This window comes from Marmota marmota, unplaced genomic scaffold, assembly GCF_001458135.2.
Source record: "Marmota marmota marmota unplaced genomic scaffold, marMar, whole genome shotgun sequence".
NCBI classification, from domain to species: Eukaryota; Metazoa; Chordata; class Mammalia; order Rodentia; family Sciuridae; genus Marmota; species Marmota marmota.
The window spans coordinates 3603450-3622065 of NW_025999999.1; the positions used below are offsets into that span (position 1 = coordinate 3603450).

The 18616-nt window shown below is 46.4% G+C and overlaps 1 protein-coding gene across 6 annotated transcripts in view; it reads left to right on the plus strand.

The window, feature by feature from the left end:
- Positions 1-17199, plus strand: part of Zfyve27 (zinc finger FYVE-type containing 27) — a 25558-nt gene extending 8359 nt beyond the window's left edge. For 3 of the 6 annotated variants that reach the window (XM_048807099.1, XM_048807100.1, XM_048807102.1), the window contains 10 exons: positions 1285-1471; positions 4519-4614; positions 6329-6441; positions 7149-7288; positions 8483-8554; positions 9899-9919; positions 10082-10226; positions 14121-14167; positions 14668-14749; positions 15708-17199. In XM_048807099.1, coding sequence (XP_048663056.1) covers positions 1285-1471; positions 4519-4614; positions 6329-6441; positions 7149-7288; positions 8483-8554; positions 9899-9919; positions 10082-10226; positions 14121-14167; positions 14668-14749; positions 15708-15772 — 968 coding nt within the window. In that variant the 3' untranslated portion in view covers positions 15773-17199. The remainder of the gene's footprint in view (positions 1-1284; positions 1472-4518; positions 4615-6328; positions 6442-7148; positions 7289-8482; positions 8555-9898; positions 9920-10081; positions 10227-14120; positions 14168-14667; positions 14750-15707) is intronic. The other 3 variants (XM_015494597.2, XM_048807101.1, XM_048807103.1) reach the window with 1 other exon arrangement.
- Positions 17200-18616: the final 1417 nt, after the last annotated feature.

Consider the following 18616-nt stretch of genomic DNA (forward strand, 5'->3'; position numbering starts at 1 on the left):
GGGTTTGGGGGGGGGGGGGAGATGCCTGCTGGGCAGTCAGTGGTGGTGAGGAGTGGTTGGAGCCTTTAAGAGATGTGTGGACAAGTGGGTAAATGCAGGGGTCTTGGGTGGTGATGTTTCCTGCAGATCTTTTGTTATGATGTTTGCTGTGACCCAGCCCTTTCCCTGGTTGGTTTTGGCAGGTGGTTGCAGTTTAAAGTCAGCCCCTTCAGGAAAATGAGTGAAGGTCTGGGACAGAATGTTCTGAGGAGCTGGCCCTTTATTTGTGTACTCTTTCTTATATTGAACTGATGTTTCTCAAGTGCCTCTTTTGTTTCCTATGGATGTATGAATTCGATGGGTTGAAAATAAACCTAGTTCATACAAGATCTCCTGTTTCTTAGTGGAACTCTTCTTGGATCAAAAGTTCCCAGGATGTTCGATTTTTCTGAGTATATTTCCAAAGTGAATCAGCTTCTATGACATGTTTAACAAGTATTTGTTTATTAAAATTTAAACTTTTTTTTTTGAAATGGGATCTTGCTGTATTGCTTAGGCTAGTTTCCAACTCTCTGTCCTCCTACCTCCGCCTCCCAAGTAGCTGGGATTACAGACATGTGCCACCACATCTGGCTTAACAAGTATTTACTATGGGTCTGTTGGCTGTCTTAGCTTGTTATTGGGATGTTCTGTCAACATAAAAGAAATTTCTTCTTTGAATTTTATTTCAGCCTCCTTATTTCTCAGTTCACAATCTATAGTGATCTATAGTATCATAAAAGCCAAAAGTAATGCTTCCAATCTGCACTAGTGGCCCAAAGTCTGAATGTTGGTCATCCGGAGCTCCTAGCAGCCAGACTGCAGGCATGAGATGTCTATTGTATGCTAGAAGCACTTTTTGTTTTTGTTTTGTTTTGTGGTGCCGGAAACTGAACTCAGGCTTACTAGGCAAATGCTGTACCACTGAGCTAGGCCCATAACCCAGTAGCATTTTTTAATGTCTTAAAAATGAGGCTGATGCTACATTAATGGGCAGATGGACAGCATTCCTTCTAGAGTTTATGTTAGTGGAGGAGACAGTGAATGTACTTTTGTAGCCTCTTGTGTGGTAATAGGATCCACACGGAAAAGCAAAGCTGGGTAAAGGGAGCTGGAGGGTGTGGGTGAGATAAGGTATCCTATAGGGTGCTCAAGGAAGGCCCCTCTGGCCCCAGGGGAGGTGAGGGATCGAGTCCGTGGGCGCTGGGTGGGCAGCCTCCTGGGCCTTGCTTACCTGCATTACCTGCAGTGTTTTTGATTCCTTAGGTGCATGGTACTCGGTGGGTGCCCTGATGATTTCAGTACCTGCCCTGCTGGGCTACCTTCAGGAGGTTTGCCGGGCACGGCTTCCAGAGTCCGAGCTGATGCGGAGGAAGTATCATAGCATAAGGCAGGAAGACCTGCAGAGAGTTCGTCTTTCTCGCCCTGAAGCTGTGGCTGAGGTCAAGAGCTTGTGAGTATGGAAGACAGGCCAGGGAGGTGGGGGAACGAGCACATTACAAGAATAACAGTAGCCACCTAAAGGTGCTTGCTGATGCTTGCTGTTGACAGATGTCGTATTGGACAAACCACAGGTGTTACTTCATTTAATCTTTCTAGCAGTTCAGGACTGTGGCTCTTATTGTTAGCCTCCATTTGTGGATGCAGAAAAAGACTTAGGTAGCTATGAAGTGTCTGAGGTAGGACAAGACTCCAGATCCAGCTAACTTCACAGCTGTGCACTTTCCTCTAGAGATATGGTCTAAGGCCTCGACTGTGCGTGTGCCAGCAGGAGCTGCTGCTTGGGTTCAAATCCTGGCTCTTCCACTTACTGTGTAACTTCAGACAAGTCACTTAGCTTCCCAGCACCTCAAGCTCCTCATTTGTTAAATGGGATGAGGGCAATCTGGGTGCAACATCTGACATCCCACTGATTTCCAGGGTTGATAGGGCTTACTCCTAGGGTGGTTGTGAAAATTTCTCTAGTGGGGGGTCCCAGGAACTGTTCAGTAAATCTTCAGTTAGCATCACTGCACTGTGTAGAAATTTCCTAAACATGACAGAACTGGTACTTTGAGGAAGCATCTTAATACTGTTGAAATATTACTTGTGCCAACTTTGGTTGCAGCTGACCTTTACTGAGTCCTTTCCTGAGCTGGGTTTTGCAGGTTCTTATATACAGTAGGAGTGAAAAAGTTATATACAAATGGATCCCTGGGCTCTGCCCAGCAATATTGAGTTATCTGGAGTGGGGCCCAGGAATCTTTTTTTTTTTTTCCTTTAAAAAGCTTTTTTTTTTTTTTTTTAAATTTGAAGTAATTTTAATTAACAAAAGAAGTATAGGAATAATACAGATAGCTCCGGTACACTCTTTACCCAGATAGAAGAGTTATTAACATTTTGACATTTTGGTTTCAACTATCTCTATTTTTTTCCTGAACTACTTGAAAGTAAATTGCAAACATCATGTTTGTTTACCCCAACTTCAGCAAGTATTTCCTAAGAACAAGAACATTCTGTTATATATTTAATACTTGTAATTAGAATGAAGAAATTATGAGTACACACATACATATACACACGTGTGTATGTATATGTGTATATGTATATAGGGTGCTGTGCCACTGAGCTACATCCCAGCTCTTATTTTTTGAGTTTGAGACAGGGCTCACTAAGTTGCTGGCCTTGAACTTGTGATCCTTCTGCCTCAGCCTCATGAGTTTCCAGGATTAGAGGGATGGGCCAGGAAATTTAGTTGATAATATTAACATTAGTACTATTATCTACTGTATAATATATCATAATCATATTTTGCCAGTTCTATTAATAAAGGTCTTTATATCAATTTTCCCTGATCCAGGAGCCATTATATATAGATCATATAATACATTAATTTTTTTGTGTGGGGGGTGGGTCTGGGAATTGCAAACCAGGCAAGCACCCTACTGCTGAGCTGCATCCCCAGCCCATACCTTTAATTTTTATGTGTTTTTAGTTATATTTGACATATTTGAATAGTGTAAGCTTATTATTTGGTGGAGGCTCCCTCAGTTTGCGTTGTTTGGTTCCTCATGATTAGACTCAGGTTATGCATTTTTGATGGGACTAAGACAGATGATGTTGTCAGAAGTGATGTTGAGTTCATTGTCACTGCTTCCATATAAGGGCCCATAATGTCAGGAAATACTAACTTTGCTCACTTGCTTACGGTTTTGCCACTATAAATTATCATTTTACCTTCCATTGTTTGTACTTTGTGGGGAGATACTTTGAGACTACAAATATCTTGTTCCTTATCAAACAGTCATGCATTGCTTTGAAATGCACAATAGGTCTTTCCTCAATCATTTTATTACTGTGATGGTCACAGGTAGTTTTCTAATTACTTTATATCTACATTTATTAGTGGATATTCTCCTCTGAGAAAGTGCTCTTCTTTCTTATTAGTATGAATTCACAGATTTTCATTTTATTCTGTGGGTTTTAATCTTTTGCTGTTATTATTTACTTTGATCAAATTGTCCTAAATTTGGCAATTTAGGTCATTTTTTTTTTAAGAGAGAAAGAGAGAGAGAGAAGAGAGAGAGAGAATTTTTTAATATTTATTTTTCAGTTTTCAGCAGACACAACATCTTTATTTTATTTTATGTGGTGCTGAGGATCGAACCCAGCACCCCGCGCGTGCCAGGCAAGCGCGATACTGCTTGAGCCACATCCCCAGCCCCAAGTAGGTCATTTTTGAGCTGGCATTTGTCCCATCATTTTCTTTCCTTTTTTTTTTCTGTGGTGCTGGGGATTGAACCCAGGGCCTTGTGCATACAAGGCAAGCACTCTACCAGCCGAGCTATAACCCTAGCCCTATTCCCATCATTCTCTAACACTTCCTTATTTTATGGTACAATAGAATTTTCAAATTTACCTTATATCTTTCCATGCCCAAGTCCTAGAAGCAGCTGTTTCTACAAGGGGCCCTTCAGAAATCCAGATCTGAATACAGGATGTGCTTATGGGTTCTGAGGTATATCTATGTCTTTTAAATTTTGAGGCAGAGTCTCGCTAAGTTGCTGAGACTGACCTTGAACTTGCAATCCTCCTATCCCAGCCTCCCAATTCACTGGGATTAAGACGTGCACCACCATGCCCGACTCTGGGATGTATCCATGTTTAAAACAAAACTCCCTAAGTGAGTTAATGTTCCAGGTGAAGAGGCATGGATCTTCGTCCTGCCATTTATCCTCATGGTTGCAGAGCAGCATTTTTTAGATGAGGGAACTGCAGCCTGGAAAAGTTAAGTGGCTTCCCTGATATCTGCAGCTAACAAGAGCAGGAACCTTCAACTTTCTACCTTGGCAGGGAGCTCTGGAAAGGAGACGAAACATTTTGAGTGTCTTGCCAGACCATTTTCTCCATGCTTTTAGAACCCATCTTGGCCACCTCTGGCTAGCTCCCCAGGACTTCTCTCCTGCCTGGTGGCTGGATAGGGCAGGGCTTGCTCACTCACAGAAGTCCCTGTGTCTGCAGCTTGATCCAGCTGGAGGCCTTCCTGACCCGCCTGTGCTGTACCTGTGAAGCTGCCTACCGTGTACTGCACTGGGAGAACCCTGTGGTGTCCTCACAGTGAGTGGCCCTCCTTTCCACCTTCACTACTTGGCATGGATTTGCAGCTGTGTCCAATTTCCTTAAGCAGAGCCAGTTGCCTTGAGTGTCGCTCCTGTGTCAGGGAAGAACTCCCTAGTGTGTGTCCATCTGTTTTTTATTTAGATGCTTTTTTTTCTTTTTAAATGTGTGATAAAAATATTTTAATAGATAAACAAGTAGATGAATAATAGACAAATAAGTCACCATTTAATCTACCATCCTGAAATTGCAGTTGATATTGTGTTTGGCTTATCTTTTAGAGTTGGTCATGTGCCATATACATTATAGATGTAGAGCTTCATAGTATATGAGGTTTCTTTTTTTTTAACGCCTTTATTTAATTTATTTTTTTTATGTGGTGCTGAGGATCAAACCCAGCGCCTCGCACATGCTAGGCGAGTGCTCTACTGCTGAGCCACAACCCCAGCCCCTATGAGGTTTCTTTCTCACTCTTTTTTTTTCTTTTAAAACTAATGACATCATAAGTGGTTTTCTTTGTTGCTGCAAAGCCTTTGGGATTATTTGTAATCCCAGATTAATATAGATTATGAACCTGTTATAATCTGCCAGACAATACTATTATGTTTCATCAGCTTTTGCTTTTCATTACTAACTCTTAACATGAGTGTTTTTGTGGATTTAGCTTTAATCTTTTGAAATTTTTTTCTTAGAATAAATTTAAGGATGAAACTACTACTTGACTAGATATTTTTGAGGCTGTTTATATATGAATATGAATAATATTCTAACTAATATTTATCTAGTCTTCACCTTGTGCCAGGCACTGTGCTCAGTAGTTTCTCTGTATTATCTCATTCTCTGGTAACCCTATGAGGTAGTTTTTTTTTTTTTTTTTTTTTTGTGGTGCTTGGGATTGAACCCAGGGCCTGTGCATGTGAGGCAAGCACGCTACCAACTGAGCTATATCCTCAGCCCCAGAGGTACTGTTTTGATCCCCCTTTTATACATGAAGGAAGTAATGCTCAGAGAACCAAGGAATTTGTCACAATAAGAAGGAGCAGAACTAGATTCAGTTGCCAGTTTGTCTCTAGACTTCAGAGTTGAGACCCTGAGAGTGATAACAGTTGAACCAGTTCATGTGCTGCCAGCCTCTGATGCTGCCACAGCCTTACCAATGTCAGTCATTAGCAACCAGTGACTTGTTGGTACTTTTTTAAAAAATATATATTTTTATTTGTGTTGGACCCAATACCTTTATTTTATTTATTTTTATGTGGTGCTGAGGATTGAACCCAGTCCTCACATGTGCTAGGCAAGCGCTCTACCACTGAGCCACAATCCCAGCCTATTTGTTGGTACTTCTTTCTGTTTTTCCTCCTCATTATTTTCCATCTTTTCCCTTTTTTGAGGCGGGGGGCAGTACTAGGTATTAAGCCCAGGGTGCTTTACCACTGAGCTCCATTCCCAGCCCTTTTTATTTTTTGAGACAGGATCTTGCTAAGTTGCTGAGATTGGTATCAACCTTGTGATTTTCCTGCCTCAGACTCATGAGTTGCTGGGATTACAAGTGTGTGCTGCTGGGCCATCTCCACTTGTTTGATTAGCAGATCTTGCCACTTTATTAACCATGCCCAGAGTTATTTCTCACTTGAACCTATATATGATTGTGCTCCAAACCTGTTTTCTTCTGATCTTGTGAATTTTGATCTTATGGTTCCTGTCTGTCATCCAGGTTCTACGGGGCTCTTCTAGGCACAGTTTGCATGCTGTATCTGCTGCCACTCTGCTGGGTTCTCACCCTTTTAAACAGCACACTGTTTCTGGGAAATGTGGAATTCTTCCGAGGTAAGTCTTAAGGAGCCTGATAACTGAGGCCCAGGCCAGGTCTGAAGGCCAGGTTAGGTGGGCTTCCTGGCTCATTTGTGTTTATAGCTAATCTTGTGTTTGCTCTGCCTTCCACAAGGGAGCAGCATCACACTAGGGTTCTCTCTTGGAGGGCCATTTCCTGAATCTTAGGTATTAGTGAGGCTGATGTCTCTCCAGGGGACACTACCACCAGAAGGTCCCCTCTCCTTTCCCCAGGCAGATTGAATCACTGCTTACTGATATAGTGGCTTCTGGGAGATAAGGGAGGGATATATTTCTAAAGATGCCACCTGTCTCCCGGGCTGCAGTCACCTAGAGTTGCCACCACATCTCTTGGGTGATCCTAGAGTTTGTTGTCTGGCGTTTGAAGTGCGGAAGCAGTCCGGAGGGGCCCAGTGCTTGGGCATTTGCCATATTTGTTTTCCTCCCTGTCATCAGGTGATTAATTACAGAAGTCATAATTTATGGAGCACTTACTGCATTGAATCTCTAGCAGTCTTGGGTAGGTGATGGTATCTGTTTTGTTCATGAGGCTTAGGTTAGGTAACTTGGCTCAGGTGACTCTTTCCTGTAGCAAGGGTGGGGTGCTGGAGAAAGAGGCCAGCCAGTTGCAGAAGTGGGACCCCCGAGTGCCACTCATTCTGTCTTATGTCTGCTTCTCACCCTCTTCACCTTGCCTTGGGTAGTGGTATCTGAGTACAGGACACTTCTGCAGCGGCGAATGAACCCGAAGCAGGAAGAACATGCCTTTGAGAACCTGCCACCACCAGATGCTGGCGGGAAGCCTGCTGTGCTAGACAGCACACCTGCCCCCACACCCACAGAGGTGAGTGTCCCCAACCATCAGCAAAATCCTGCTGTGTGTGGGTGATGGGTCTTCTTCCTACCAGCTTGTTCATGTTGCACAGCTCTTGGACTGGCCTCTCTTGTAATTCCTGCTTCTTCCCAGGCCTGATCTCCAAAGTGCTTAATAAGTTAATAAGTGTAATAGAAATAGCTGCCCTGTGACACAGCCACATCAATGTTTATAGCAGCACAATTCACAATAGCTAAACTGTGGAGCCAATCTAGATGCCCTTCAGTAGATGAATAGATTAAAAAATATGGCATATATACACAATGGAAGATTTCCCAGCAATAAAAGAGAGTAAAATCATGGCATTTGCAGGTAAATGGATGGCATTGGCGAGGATAATGCTAAGTGAAATTAGCCAATCCTAAAAACACAAATGCCGAAAGTTTTCTCTGATATGAGGAGGCTGACTCATATTGGGATGGGGTGGGTAGCATGGGAGGAATAGACGAACTCTAGATAGGGCAGAGGGGTGAAGGGGAAGGGAGGGGGCAGGGGATTAGCAAGGATGTTGGAATGTGATGGACATCATTATCCAAAGTACATGTATGAAGACACGAATTGGTGTGAACTTACTTTATATACAACCAGAGATATGAAATATTGTGCTTTATATGTGTAATAAGAATTGTAATGCATTCTGCTGTCACTTATTTTTAAAAAATCAATTAAAAAATTAAAAAATAAAATAAATAAACCTTGAAATTAAAAAAAAAAAGAAGAAGAAGAAATAGCTGTCCTGTGCTTTACTGAGTACTGACTCTGTCAGATACTGTTCTCAGGGCCTCATAGATGTTGATCCCATTGAGTTTAGGTTCTGTCTGAGAACGAGATTATTCTCAGTGGCACAAGAGAAGACTGAGGCACAGAATGGCTCCCAAGGCCCTGGGGCTAGTAAGGGGTGCACCAAATCTGATTAAGCTCTGGTTTTAGAGTCCTGCTGTCAGCCACTGTGGGGCCAGCCCTGGTCTTATTCCCTTTGCCCTGGCCCCGTGGGGTTGGAAGTTCCTGTCTTTTCTGCAACTTCTTTCTTTCTTGGAGTTGTGTCATTTTCTCTGGCACAGAGACAAGTGTTTTGAGAACCTGGTTGCTGGCTAGGGAGGGGCTGTCTTCTTTGGAGAACAGGGCTGTCATCCTTCTCCTCTGTCACGGAGTTTCTTTTCCTAGGATCTCACTCCCGGCAGTGTGGAGGAAGCTGAGGAGGCTGAGCCAGATGAGGAGTTCAAAGATGCCATTGAGGTGAGTGCCCTTTCCCAGCACCCTCTGCTGACCAGGCCAAATTTGGATGGCCCTCGTGCTGTGGGATTTAAAAAATTCTCTTACATCCAAATGAGAAGCCAAAATTTGTTCAGAGCTAGATGGAACTGTTCAGTTGAAAGGTGCCAGCAACCCCTGTTGTCTGTCCTGTCATCTGTTCTGGGTGCTCAGGGCAGAAATGGTTCTGAAAGTCTGTAGGATACACCCTGCTGGGGAGTCGATAACTTCTTACCATTATTGAACACTATGAACTTGGTGCCCCTGATGTAGGGAAGGCAGATTTGGAGGAGGCCAGTGCCCTGAGTCTTTGCTCTTTTGCAGAGAAAGTTTCATAAGATATCCTTTTGGGAAGTTGGGAAAAGTGTTTGCATGGCCAAGTGCTAGGTTAGGGGAAGTTCAGCAGTCTTGATCTTAGAATAGTGCTTTAAAGTGGAAGTTTCAAGAAGTGTTTTATTTGGCTTGCAAACTTTAAAGTAGTTTCTTGAGCCATGTTTAAAAATGGGGATTGTTTTTTTCCCATAGTATTGGGGATTGAACCCAGGCCCTGCACATTGCTAGCATGTGCTCTGCCACTGCAGCAGTCAGCACAGCTAAGGTACCACTGTCTCCTTTGGAGAAGTCACATGCTGCAGTTACACATAGTCCCCAACATTTCCTGTTGTCTCCGGTCACTGAAGCCTAGTAGTGGTTACTAATCATTGTCACATTTTCACTATTGTTTTTCTTAGAGTAGAAAATCTTTCTTTTCATATTTCTTTGTAAAGTGAGAAATTGAGATGGAAGCAATGGGCGTCCTGTGAATTTTCACCTGGTCTGTGACTCACACCTGACTCGATTCACTGTTACATTAGCCCAGTCCCTGTGGGCATTTGCATTTTTGATGCTACAGAATTTCTCTAAGTCTTGATATACGACTGTAGGCCATGACTCTGGGGAGGATGGAGATATTATAGTGGGGACTTGAAAGCATTTTTGTTAATTGACCCACAGTAAGAAACACATTTTGCATCTTGATGCAGTTCAAGTTTATTATCTATAAGATATGTAAAACTTGAGTGAAGCCAGAGTTTCCTGAAGACATCTTAAGGGATATTTTCCTTCCTACCCTGTTCTGTTCTGTTCCAATAATGACTAACCTGGCTTTATCCAAGCTTCTTCTGTGCTGGGCTTCTTTCAGGGTTGGGCATCCATTAATCTCATGCAGTGGGTGGTGCTCAGAATTTGAGTTTCCTTTTTTCTGGAGGACCCCTTCCCAGCACTTTCTTTCTACTACTCTCTCTCTGTCTTTCTGTTTTCTCTCCTTCTCCCCTGCATCTTGGGAGGCAGGAGACCCACTTGGTGGTGCTGGTAAGTAGGAGTGTTGGTGGTGTGGGCAGGGGCTGGGTTGGGGAGGATGACTGAGCCAGCTCTGCCACACTTCGTGGGGTCTGCTGTGCCTGGTTGCCTCTGCATGCTGGTCTTCGTTCCTTGACAAGAGGTGAACAGGACTGAAACAAGCTGTTCCCACAGGAGGATGATGAGGGCACCCCATGCCCTGCAGAGGATGAGCTGGTCTTACAGGACAACGGGTTCCTGAGTAAGAATGAGGTGCTGCGCAGCAAGGTGTCACGGCTCACGGAGCGGCTCCGCAAGCGCTACCCCACCAACAACTTTGGTATGGTGTAGGAAGAGAATGGGAATGGGAGTGGGGAGGCTGGAGGAACTTATGGGACTGTGTGTGTGTTGGGTGGCGGGGCGGGGGGGGGTGTGTGTGCATACCTTGGCCCCAGAGACAGAATCTTGAAATTTTGTGGATTCTGATTTGTGAAAAGAGCAAGGAGTAAAGGTGTGTCTCTGGAACCCTAGGAAATTAGCAGATGTCCAGAGATATGAAAAATTGTGCTCTATATGTGTAATAAGAATTGTAATGCATTCCACTGTCATTTATTTTAAAAAAAATCAATTAAAAATTTAAAAAATATTAGCAGATGTCCATTGGGGCTATCGAAAGAGTGATAGTGAGTTTCTTCTTGTCCTTCCCTCCTTATTGAACATTAGCTTGCTGGAAGAGATCTCAGTTTTGGAACTGCCTTGCTAGTCTGCAGAGAGCTGTAATCCTGAGGCAGCAGATCCTCAGGATGCAGTCCAGCATTCTGGCCAAGCACAGAATGGAGCCTGAATGCCTGCTACAAATCATAGTTCAGCTGAGTGTTCTTTAGCAAATTATTTCCTATCCTGGGTCTCAGTTTTCCCTTCTATAATAGGGGATAAGAGTTCTCACCTGGTAGGGTTGTTCTGGTTCTTACATGTGAGAGTACGTATAAGGGCTTGCACAGTCTCTGGCTGGTTCATGGGAAGTGCTTAGTAAGTGGGTACCATTAATATGGGAGGCCCTGACCTGTTCTGTAGGTTCCTGGGAGTCTGTCTTGGTCCGATAAGGTCAAATTTGTAGTTTGGCCAGCCTTTATTTTACTGGGTGGGTCAGGGAAGGCAGCTTGGAGAGGGGTGGACTGGACTGTTGAGTACAAGTTGGAAGCCTGATTTGGGTTTAGAACTCTGGGAGCAGAGCCAGACAGAGTGGTGGAAGTCTGGAGTAGCTAGTGACCTGAGAGCTGTCATTGTGCCTGTACTGTTCTGGTGTTCAGTGAGTTCTAGTTCTGTGCCCTAGGAAAAGTCCCTGGGGTTTTCTTGAGAAATTGGACTCAGGGCCTCCAGGGACCTGCCTTCTGCCTCTACAGCCAAGCATAGCTGTTGTTCTCTCAGGATCAGAGGTTCTGGACCTGCTTTATCCTTCTGCTGTGTGAATGTCTCCCGGCATTCAAGATCCCTTCTTTTACTTGTGCTGAGACTTCTGTAGAGCACTCTGTGAGCTTGGTGCACTTGTACGTATGTGATCCCTGTGCTCATGGAAGATGTGATGGGCAGGCACTTCTTATGGACCCAGAAGCAGCCAGATTCCAGAGGTCATAAGTAATACTACTTAAGGGTTATTACTCCTGGTCCAGTAAATAATCTTTTTATATCTATGCGTTTCAAGTAAAGCACTTAGATGTTCCCATTTTGCGGATGAATAACCTGAGATAAAAAGAGTGATTTTTCCAGGGGCTGGGGTTGTGGCTCGGTGGTAGAGCTCTCGCCTGGCATGCACAAGACACTGGGTTCGATCCTCAGCACCACATAAATGCAAAATAAAGATATTGTGTCCACCTAAAACTTCAGAATAAATATTAAAAAAAAAAAAGTGATTTTCCAAAGACTTTAGTTAATAAATGGTAGAGCTGGATCCCTAGTCCAGGTCAAATCATTCTGCTCCTGCAGTTTTTCTTATCATCCTTCCTCTATGATTTTTCTATGTCTTGGTATCTGAAGTCTCTTGTTGTATGTCCTGTTTTTGGTTTGAATATTCCCTCTAGGATGGGCAAAGGCTTTTTTTTAGGTTCCCTCAAGGATGGCACAAGCAGACATACTTCTTTTCCCAGGCCCCTCCTTGCTCCTCTTCCTTTGAGACATTTCCCTCCCCTGAAATGTCCTTGATCTCTTTGCTGTGAGGACAGGTGTAGCAGCTCTGCTTTCTGAGATGTCTGCTCCTGGGTCTGGGTCCCTTGGTCCAGGTGAGGTGAGCTGCTCTGGGACTGTCTTTGTTTGTCTGGGCTGCTGTAACACAGTGCACTACACTGGGTGGTTTATAAACAAAAGAAGTGGATTTCCCACTATTTTGAAGGCTGCGGTCAGATCAAGGTACCAGCACGATCAGGTTCTAGTGATGGCCTGTTTCCTGGTTTAGAAAAGGCACCTGCTTGCTGTTGTCTCCCATGATAGGATGGACAAGGCAGTTCCCTGGGGCCTCTGTGAAAGGCCTTACTTTGTAATACTATCGTTTGGGGATTAGGATTCAATACGTGGACTTTGTGGGGACCATGGCAGGTGCTATTTCATCTGGCTGTTGGTACATGAGGCCAGTGCATGGGGGGAATGAGGACCAGTTGCCTAGGAATGTCTGCTGTGGCCTCCAAGTGGGAGGGTGCTTGTGGGGAGGTCCCTCTGTCCTGGAAGCTGAATGACCGTTGCCCTGTCAGGCTGTGTAGCCTTAGGCTCACCTGCTCTCACTGTCTCTATGCCATCGTCACCTGGTGAGTCAGTGTGGGTGAGTCCAGGTCTTTGCTGAGAACAGGGGCAGAAAGAGTGGGCAGGCATTGGGAGGAACAAGGTTGCCCGCCTCCTGTTGCCTGGCTGAGCTGTTGTCAGTTTCCAGATCCCTCCCTGGCCCTAGGCCTGTATGTTGTTAGAGGGCCGTTTCCCTGGACCCTATGGCTGCTACTGGCCCTGACTCTCCATCCAGTTCAGAGGAATTCTTGGACATGGGCCACAGTGTCAGTCTTTGAGGCTCTCCTTTTCCCCTTCCAAAGGTCTTGCCCTTGCCAAGGGGAGCAGAGGCAGACTGGCTCTCTTCCTCTGATTCTTAGCATAGGAGCCAGAGTCTTGGAGAAGTCAGTTTCCTACACCACCAGCAGGCATGGCTCTGCTCTTTTCTCTCCTTTCCCTGCCTTGGGCTGGGAGCAAACCAAGAGCAGGCGTGTGAGCCTCAAGCACCTTGGCCTCAGTCTTCCTGGCTCTACTTAGTCTTCCTTTCCTTGAACCCAGGGGGCATTTACTTCAAGCACCTGGGCCTTAGTCCTTCCTGGCTCTAGCTAGTCCTCTGTTCCTTGATTCTGGGAAATCTCCTTTAATAAGAGCTGTAGGTGATCCTGTCTGGGCAGAGTAAGGAACCACATGGAGCTGTCAGTACAACTTTGGGGCCGTTGTGGAGGTGAGGGCTGGCCTTGTACCTGGCCAGCCAGCCATGTGTCCTGGGAGGCACAGGTGCTCCCTGAAGCTGATAGCAGCTCTGGCCAGGAACACCCCGCCTCCATCCTTCATCTCTCCTTACACCACCACCCGCCTCCTTCCAGCCATTTTCTAAGCTACCTTTGCCTCCTTGGCTAGTTGGAAGCTTTGTCTTCTTACCTCTCCGTGTTAGGCAGGATCGCCTCTGGGCTTTGTCTTCTCCTAACTAGCATGCAGCTCACAATGTGGGAGCATTCTGACCTTCATGTTTTCTTGGAAGGTGCCTGGTTCCAAGCTGTTCTCTTAGAATCTTCTGGTGACAGAAAGTAGGGATCTGTATTTTGGGGGGCATTTCTGCCTCTACCCCATGGGCAGAGTATTGATAAGGAGACGCTCAGAAGGGTCTAGTCAGGCAGTTTCATTTGAGGATGCCTGTGGTCAGGGCCCTGCCGGCTTAGCTAGATTCAGGGCATAGATTCTTTTGGTATGCTTGATTTCTGCTGACCCTGCAAGTGGCCCCACAGCACTCCAGGGACTAGAGCCATGTTAAGCCTGGAGATGAAGACAGGGACTGTCAGGTCTTTCCTTCTGGCTCTGAATCTCGGCTTCGAGGCCTTGCTCACTGTGCCCAGTCAAGGAGCTGGGCTGGGCGTTTGTTCTCAGCGTCCCATTTAGAAGAGCCAGGAGCAGGTGAGTTGAGAGGTCTGGGCTGGGTCAAGGCTGAATTGCTGCCTCTGTTTCTCAGGGAACTGTACAGGCTGCTCTGCCACCTTCTCAGTGCTGAAGAAGAGGGTAAGTCTGTTTGTGGGTGTATTTGCCTGGGGCAGTATACTTGTGACTGTGGGTTGTAGGGGAGTTGAGGGAAGTCATTGAAGAAGTCTGACTGCAAGTCTTGTGGGTCCTGGTGCCCATTGTTTGCTAAAGCGTGCATGTCTGGCCTACCCCTCTGCCCAGGCCTTCACTACCCTGACTATGAGGTGTTTATATACTGTCACTTGTTGTTCCGTCTGGGCACCTTCTCGGTCCCAGTTCTTTTTTTTTTTTTTTTTAATATTTTAATTTTTTTAGTTGTAGTTGAACACAATACCTTTATTTTACTTTTCTGTGTTGCTGAGGATCAAACCCAGGGCCTCGCATGTGCTAGGTGGGCACTCCACCACTGAGCCACAACCCCAGCCCCTCAGTCCCAGTTCTTTGGGTGGGATTGTCCAGTGGAAAGGAGGGAGTTGTTGGGGGCTCCAGGTACTGGGGCTGGAGCTCCATATGATATTGACTTTGTTTTTTGTCTGCAGCGGAGCTGCAGTAACTGTGGGAATAGCTTCTGCTCTCGGTGCTGCTCCTTCAAGGTACCCAAGTCCTTCATGGGGGCCACAGGTGAGCAGAACAGGCTATGGGTTAGGGTAGTGGTTGGGGGTGGGCTGCTTCCTGCCCCTCAGGGGGAGGTTGAATTGTGGGAAAGGAGTGAGGGATCCTAGTCCAAGGTCTGTAGTCTTATCTCCTCCATCCTGCTTAACGAACAAAAATTAGAAACCATTTGTTACATGCAAAGAATAGGTAAAACAGACCTGGAGATTATGAAGCTCTAACAGAATGAGCACCTGTGACTGCTGCCTGGGGTGAGCAGGCAGAGTGTTCGCCACATCCCCAGGCTCCCCACTGCCTTCCCAGAGGAAGCCCATGCTGGACTTTATTCTTATTACCTCAATAATGTTTTTAACAGAACTTTTAAAAATTAGTTTTTTCTTTTATAAAAGCTATACATGCTTTTAAATAAAACAAATATACAGATGCTTGTCACCAGCATGGGTGTAGGATGAGTGTGTGCGTGTGTTCTTAAGAATGTGGTCATGTCTTCCTTCCCACCTTTGTGAGGTGTTACAGTGTCAAACCAAGTTTTTTTTTTTTTTTTTTTTGATCTGTAATCTCGTAAGTAACACATGCTTATTAACTAGAAAATTTGGAAATTACTATCCAGAAGAAGGAAAAGAAAAATAATCCTGTAATCTTACCACCCAGAGATAACTGCTATTAAAATATTTTGGGAAGTTCTCTGGTATTTTATTTTAAAAACATTTTAAAAGGTGTTCTGTTGCCAAAAGAATTGCTAATGGGTAGGACACCTGAAAGAGGCATACTTTTGGCATTGTCACCCAGGGTCCCTGTTCTCCTGGAATGAGGCATATCAGAGGGCATTCTAGTGAGCTGGGTGAGGAAGGGCAGGTGCTGGGCGGTGGGTGGTCTGTGAGGGTTTGGGGAGGTTTGGTCCTAGTACCTGGGGCCATGAGCCAAAGGGCTCAAAGGAGTGTCTCACCAAGTTCTTCTTTCTTTTTAGCTCCTGAAGCCCAGAGAGAGACTGTGTTTGTGTGTGCCTCGTGTAACCAGACATTGAGCAAGTGAGAAGAAGCCAGGCTCTGACCCGACTGGCAGTAGTCCTGGGCCAGCAGTAGACCCCTACTCTCCCCACCCCTGGCCCCCTGTGGTGTGTGCCAGGCAAATGTGGCCTGAATGCTAAGTAGGCTTCCCCTTCCTTCCCCGCTGTCTCCAGTTGGGGCTGGTGATGCTGCACTAAAACCCCAAGGGGAGAGGAGCCCCTGGGGCCTGGCTGTTTGCTCTGCTCTGCCCTGGACTGAGTGGATTCAGGACTAGGCAGTGTCCACCAGAGGGTAGCAGTGAGCTAGGCTTGATGTCAACTGGGCTCTGGTGGTCAGGGCCAGTCTGGTCAGGCCTGGGGATTCAAGGAGACCTGAGGTGGGGAAAAGAGGCTTTCCTTATGGGGTATTGGGCCAGTTCCTAGCCTCAGCCTGTAGAAGAGCATGGAAGTGCCACACCCCAGCTCTACTGTTTGAATGTCCCTCTTTCAGTTATTAGGATCTGATCATTTCCCCACCAGAAGGCAGCCAGGGCTAATGAGACCATGAAGATTCTAGAAAGAGTTAAAGTTCCTAGGTTCCCCCCAAGGGAATGTGTATGGGTGTTACTGCTGACTGAGTCTTTCAGCATCAAGTGGAACACAGCCTGGGAAACCCACCTTGTAGGGACCTTGACTTGTGAAATCTCAGTCCACACGCTCTGGTGCCTTCTGCTCCGCTGGGCAGTTACAGGACACTCAGAACCACCCTTGCTCCTCCTGCCCTGAGTCTAGGGTAACCCTCCTCCAACCTTCCTTCCTTCCTCTGCCCCTTGTTCCATGGAATGTGAGGCCAGAGGAGTGGGGCAGAGGTCCTGAAACCCTTGACCTTTGGGGTCCTAGGAAGTGTAGGATCTTGCCAGGCTGGATCCTAGATTCCAAGGCTGTTTCCTTCAGTTACGGCATAAGACCACTGGGGTCCTCATCCTCTTTCCAACAATTTCACGTTCCCTCCTGGACTCGGGGGCACCTTTGTCTCTCCCTTACCTGTGAGCTGGCTCAGGCCCTCTCCCTTTGCCCTAGAGCTGCCCTCCTTTTTGAAGTATTTATTTATTTATTTCATGGTTCCTGGGAACATTCAGTATAAGGAATGAGATGAAGAGCATGAGGGGCTTCTCCTGCCTTGTCTTCTTTCCTGGGGTCATGGGCTGCCTGGTACCCAGAACCCCAGAGGTGGAGATGCTTCTGTTTTTTAAGCAAGTGAGGGGACAGGCAACCTGTCCTAGGCCAGTACCCTCTCCAGTGCCAAGCACTGGCAGCCAGGAGGCACCAGGTTCTTGGGGACCAGGCAGGCCTTGGTGTCCCCTCTGTCCCGTTAGGAGATGAGGGTTATGTTCTCTGTGCTTATTTACACTGGAAAAGAGTGGAAAGGATCTCTGTGTGTGTGGAGAATCACCAATAAAAGGCCCCAAGCTTCTTGTGTCTTCAGCCTGTCCTTGTGTTGGTGCTCTCCCTGGGGCTGGAGGACCTGATCTCCCTGCACTACCTGAATTTGCAAACCTGCCCTGTGGACCAGCTTTGCGGTGACAGAGATGTGGGAGCTGCACCTGGTCTGAGTGTGAGCTGTGAGCTGAGGCTGAGAGGAGGAAAGCTGTGCTCGAATGGGGAGGGCTCAGCACGTGTCAGTGGGATTGACTTGGGCTCCATCTTGTGACTAGACCGAGGGCGCAGGCCCAGGGTTAGGCTTGGGACCAGAACTTGGTGAATATTAAACAATGATGCTTTAGAATGGAAAGATTTTAGCTAATCCCTCTGAGAAAGCCAAAAAGGGTCAGCAGGCTGGGAGGCTGGGAGTAGCAGGAAAGAGGATTCGTGTCAGGTGGGACTGCAGGCCAGCTCGAGAGCTGGGGCGGGCTGGGTACTCACTAGGTGCTAGGCCCTGGGCAAGCGCTTCACAAACATTGTCTTACTTGGTGCTCATTACAAGCCTTTGACAAAGGCACTGTTCTCCCAGAGCAGGAGCAGAGTTCAGCAGCAGCAGGTGGGTACCTACCATGGCCTGCTCCACACTTGGCCCTCTTAACCATGTCCTTTACCATGGACTGGAGCAGTGTGAGAATGAGTTGCCCCCAGTCTGTGTTGCTTTCCTCAACTGTAACATGGTCACCATGGTGACAGCGACCTTGTTGGACTGCTGTGTGGGTTAAATGAGAGTCCATAGGAGGCGAGGAACCCTGCCCCTGACATCCAGTAACCACTGCATAGGTGCTCACTTGGCGTTGCCATCGACAACCTCTGGGGAGAGAGTGAGCACTGTCCGCATGCTCTGCAACAGCGATTTTAAGTTTCAAGCCAGAGAATAATTTTTAGATTATTTTTCAGAGAAAATATCAGGGAGAATATGAGTGTAGTTTGAAAAAGTAGTGTCAATATCATTTTATTTTTGGAAAATGAAAACAGAACCTGCTGTTGGTGGCATGCTGCCTGCTGCAGGAGGAACTTGGAGGTTGTGCTCCCAGGCGTGGGTTCCAGAGGTGGGAAAGGGAAAGCCGGGGCCACCTCCTGAGCTCCTCGAGGTGCGTGCCACAGCAGGCCAGGGGTGTTCTCTTGCAGGAGAACAAAGCCACAGAGAGGTTTGCAGGATTGTGTGGGTGCTATTGCTAGTCAGGGTCAGTGTGTGGAGAGGACCACACATGGATATCTTTAAAGAATTGGATGCCTGCTTCAAAAGACACCTCCCAGTTCGTTCTTAGGCACCTGGTGGGAGGGGACAACCAGCAGGTTCTGCCGCAGCCCTGGCACCTGCTCGGGCAGACCTGGAACCCCAACCCACAGCCTGGCCTGGCTTCGGGGCTCCGCCAGGCCTTTTGTGGTTTGGTCATGGTGTTGAGCGG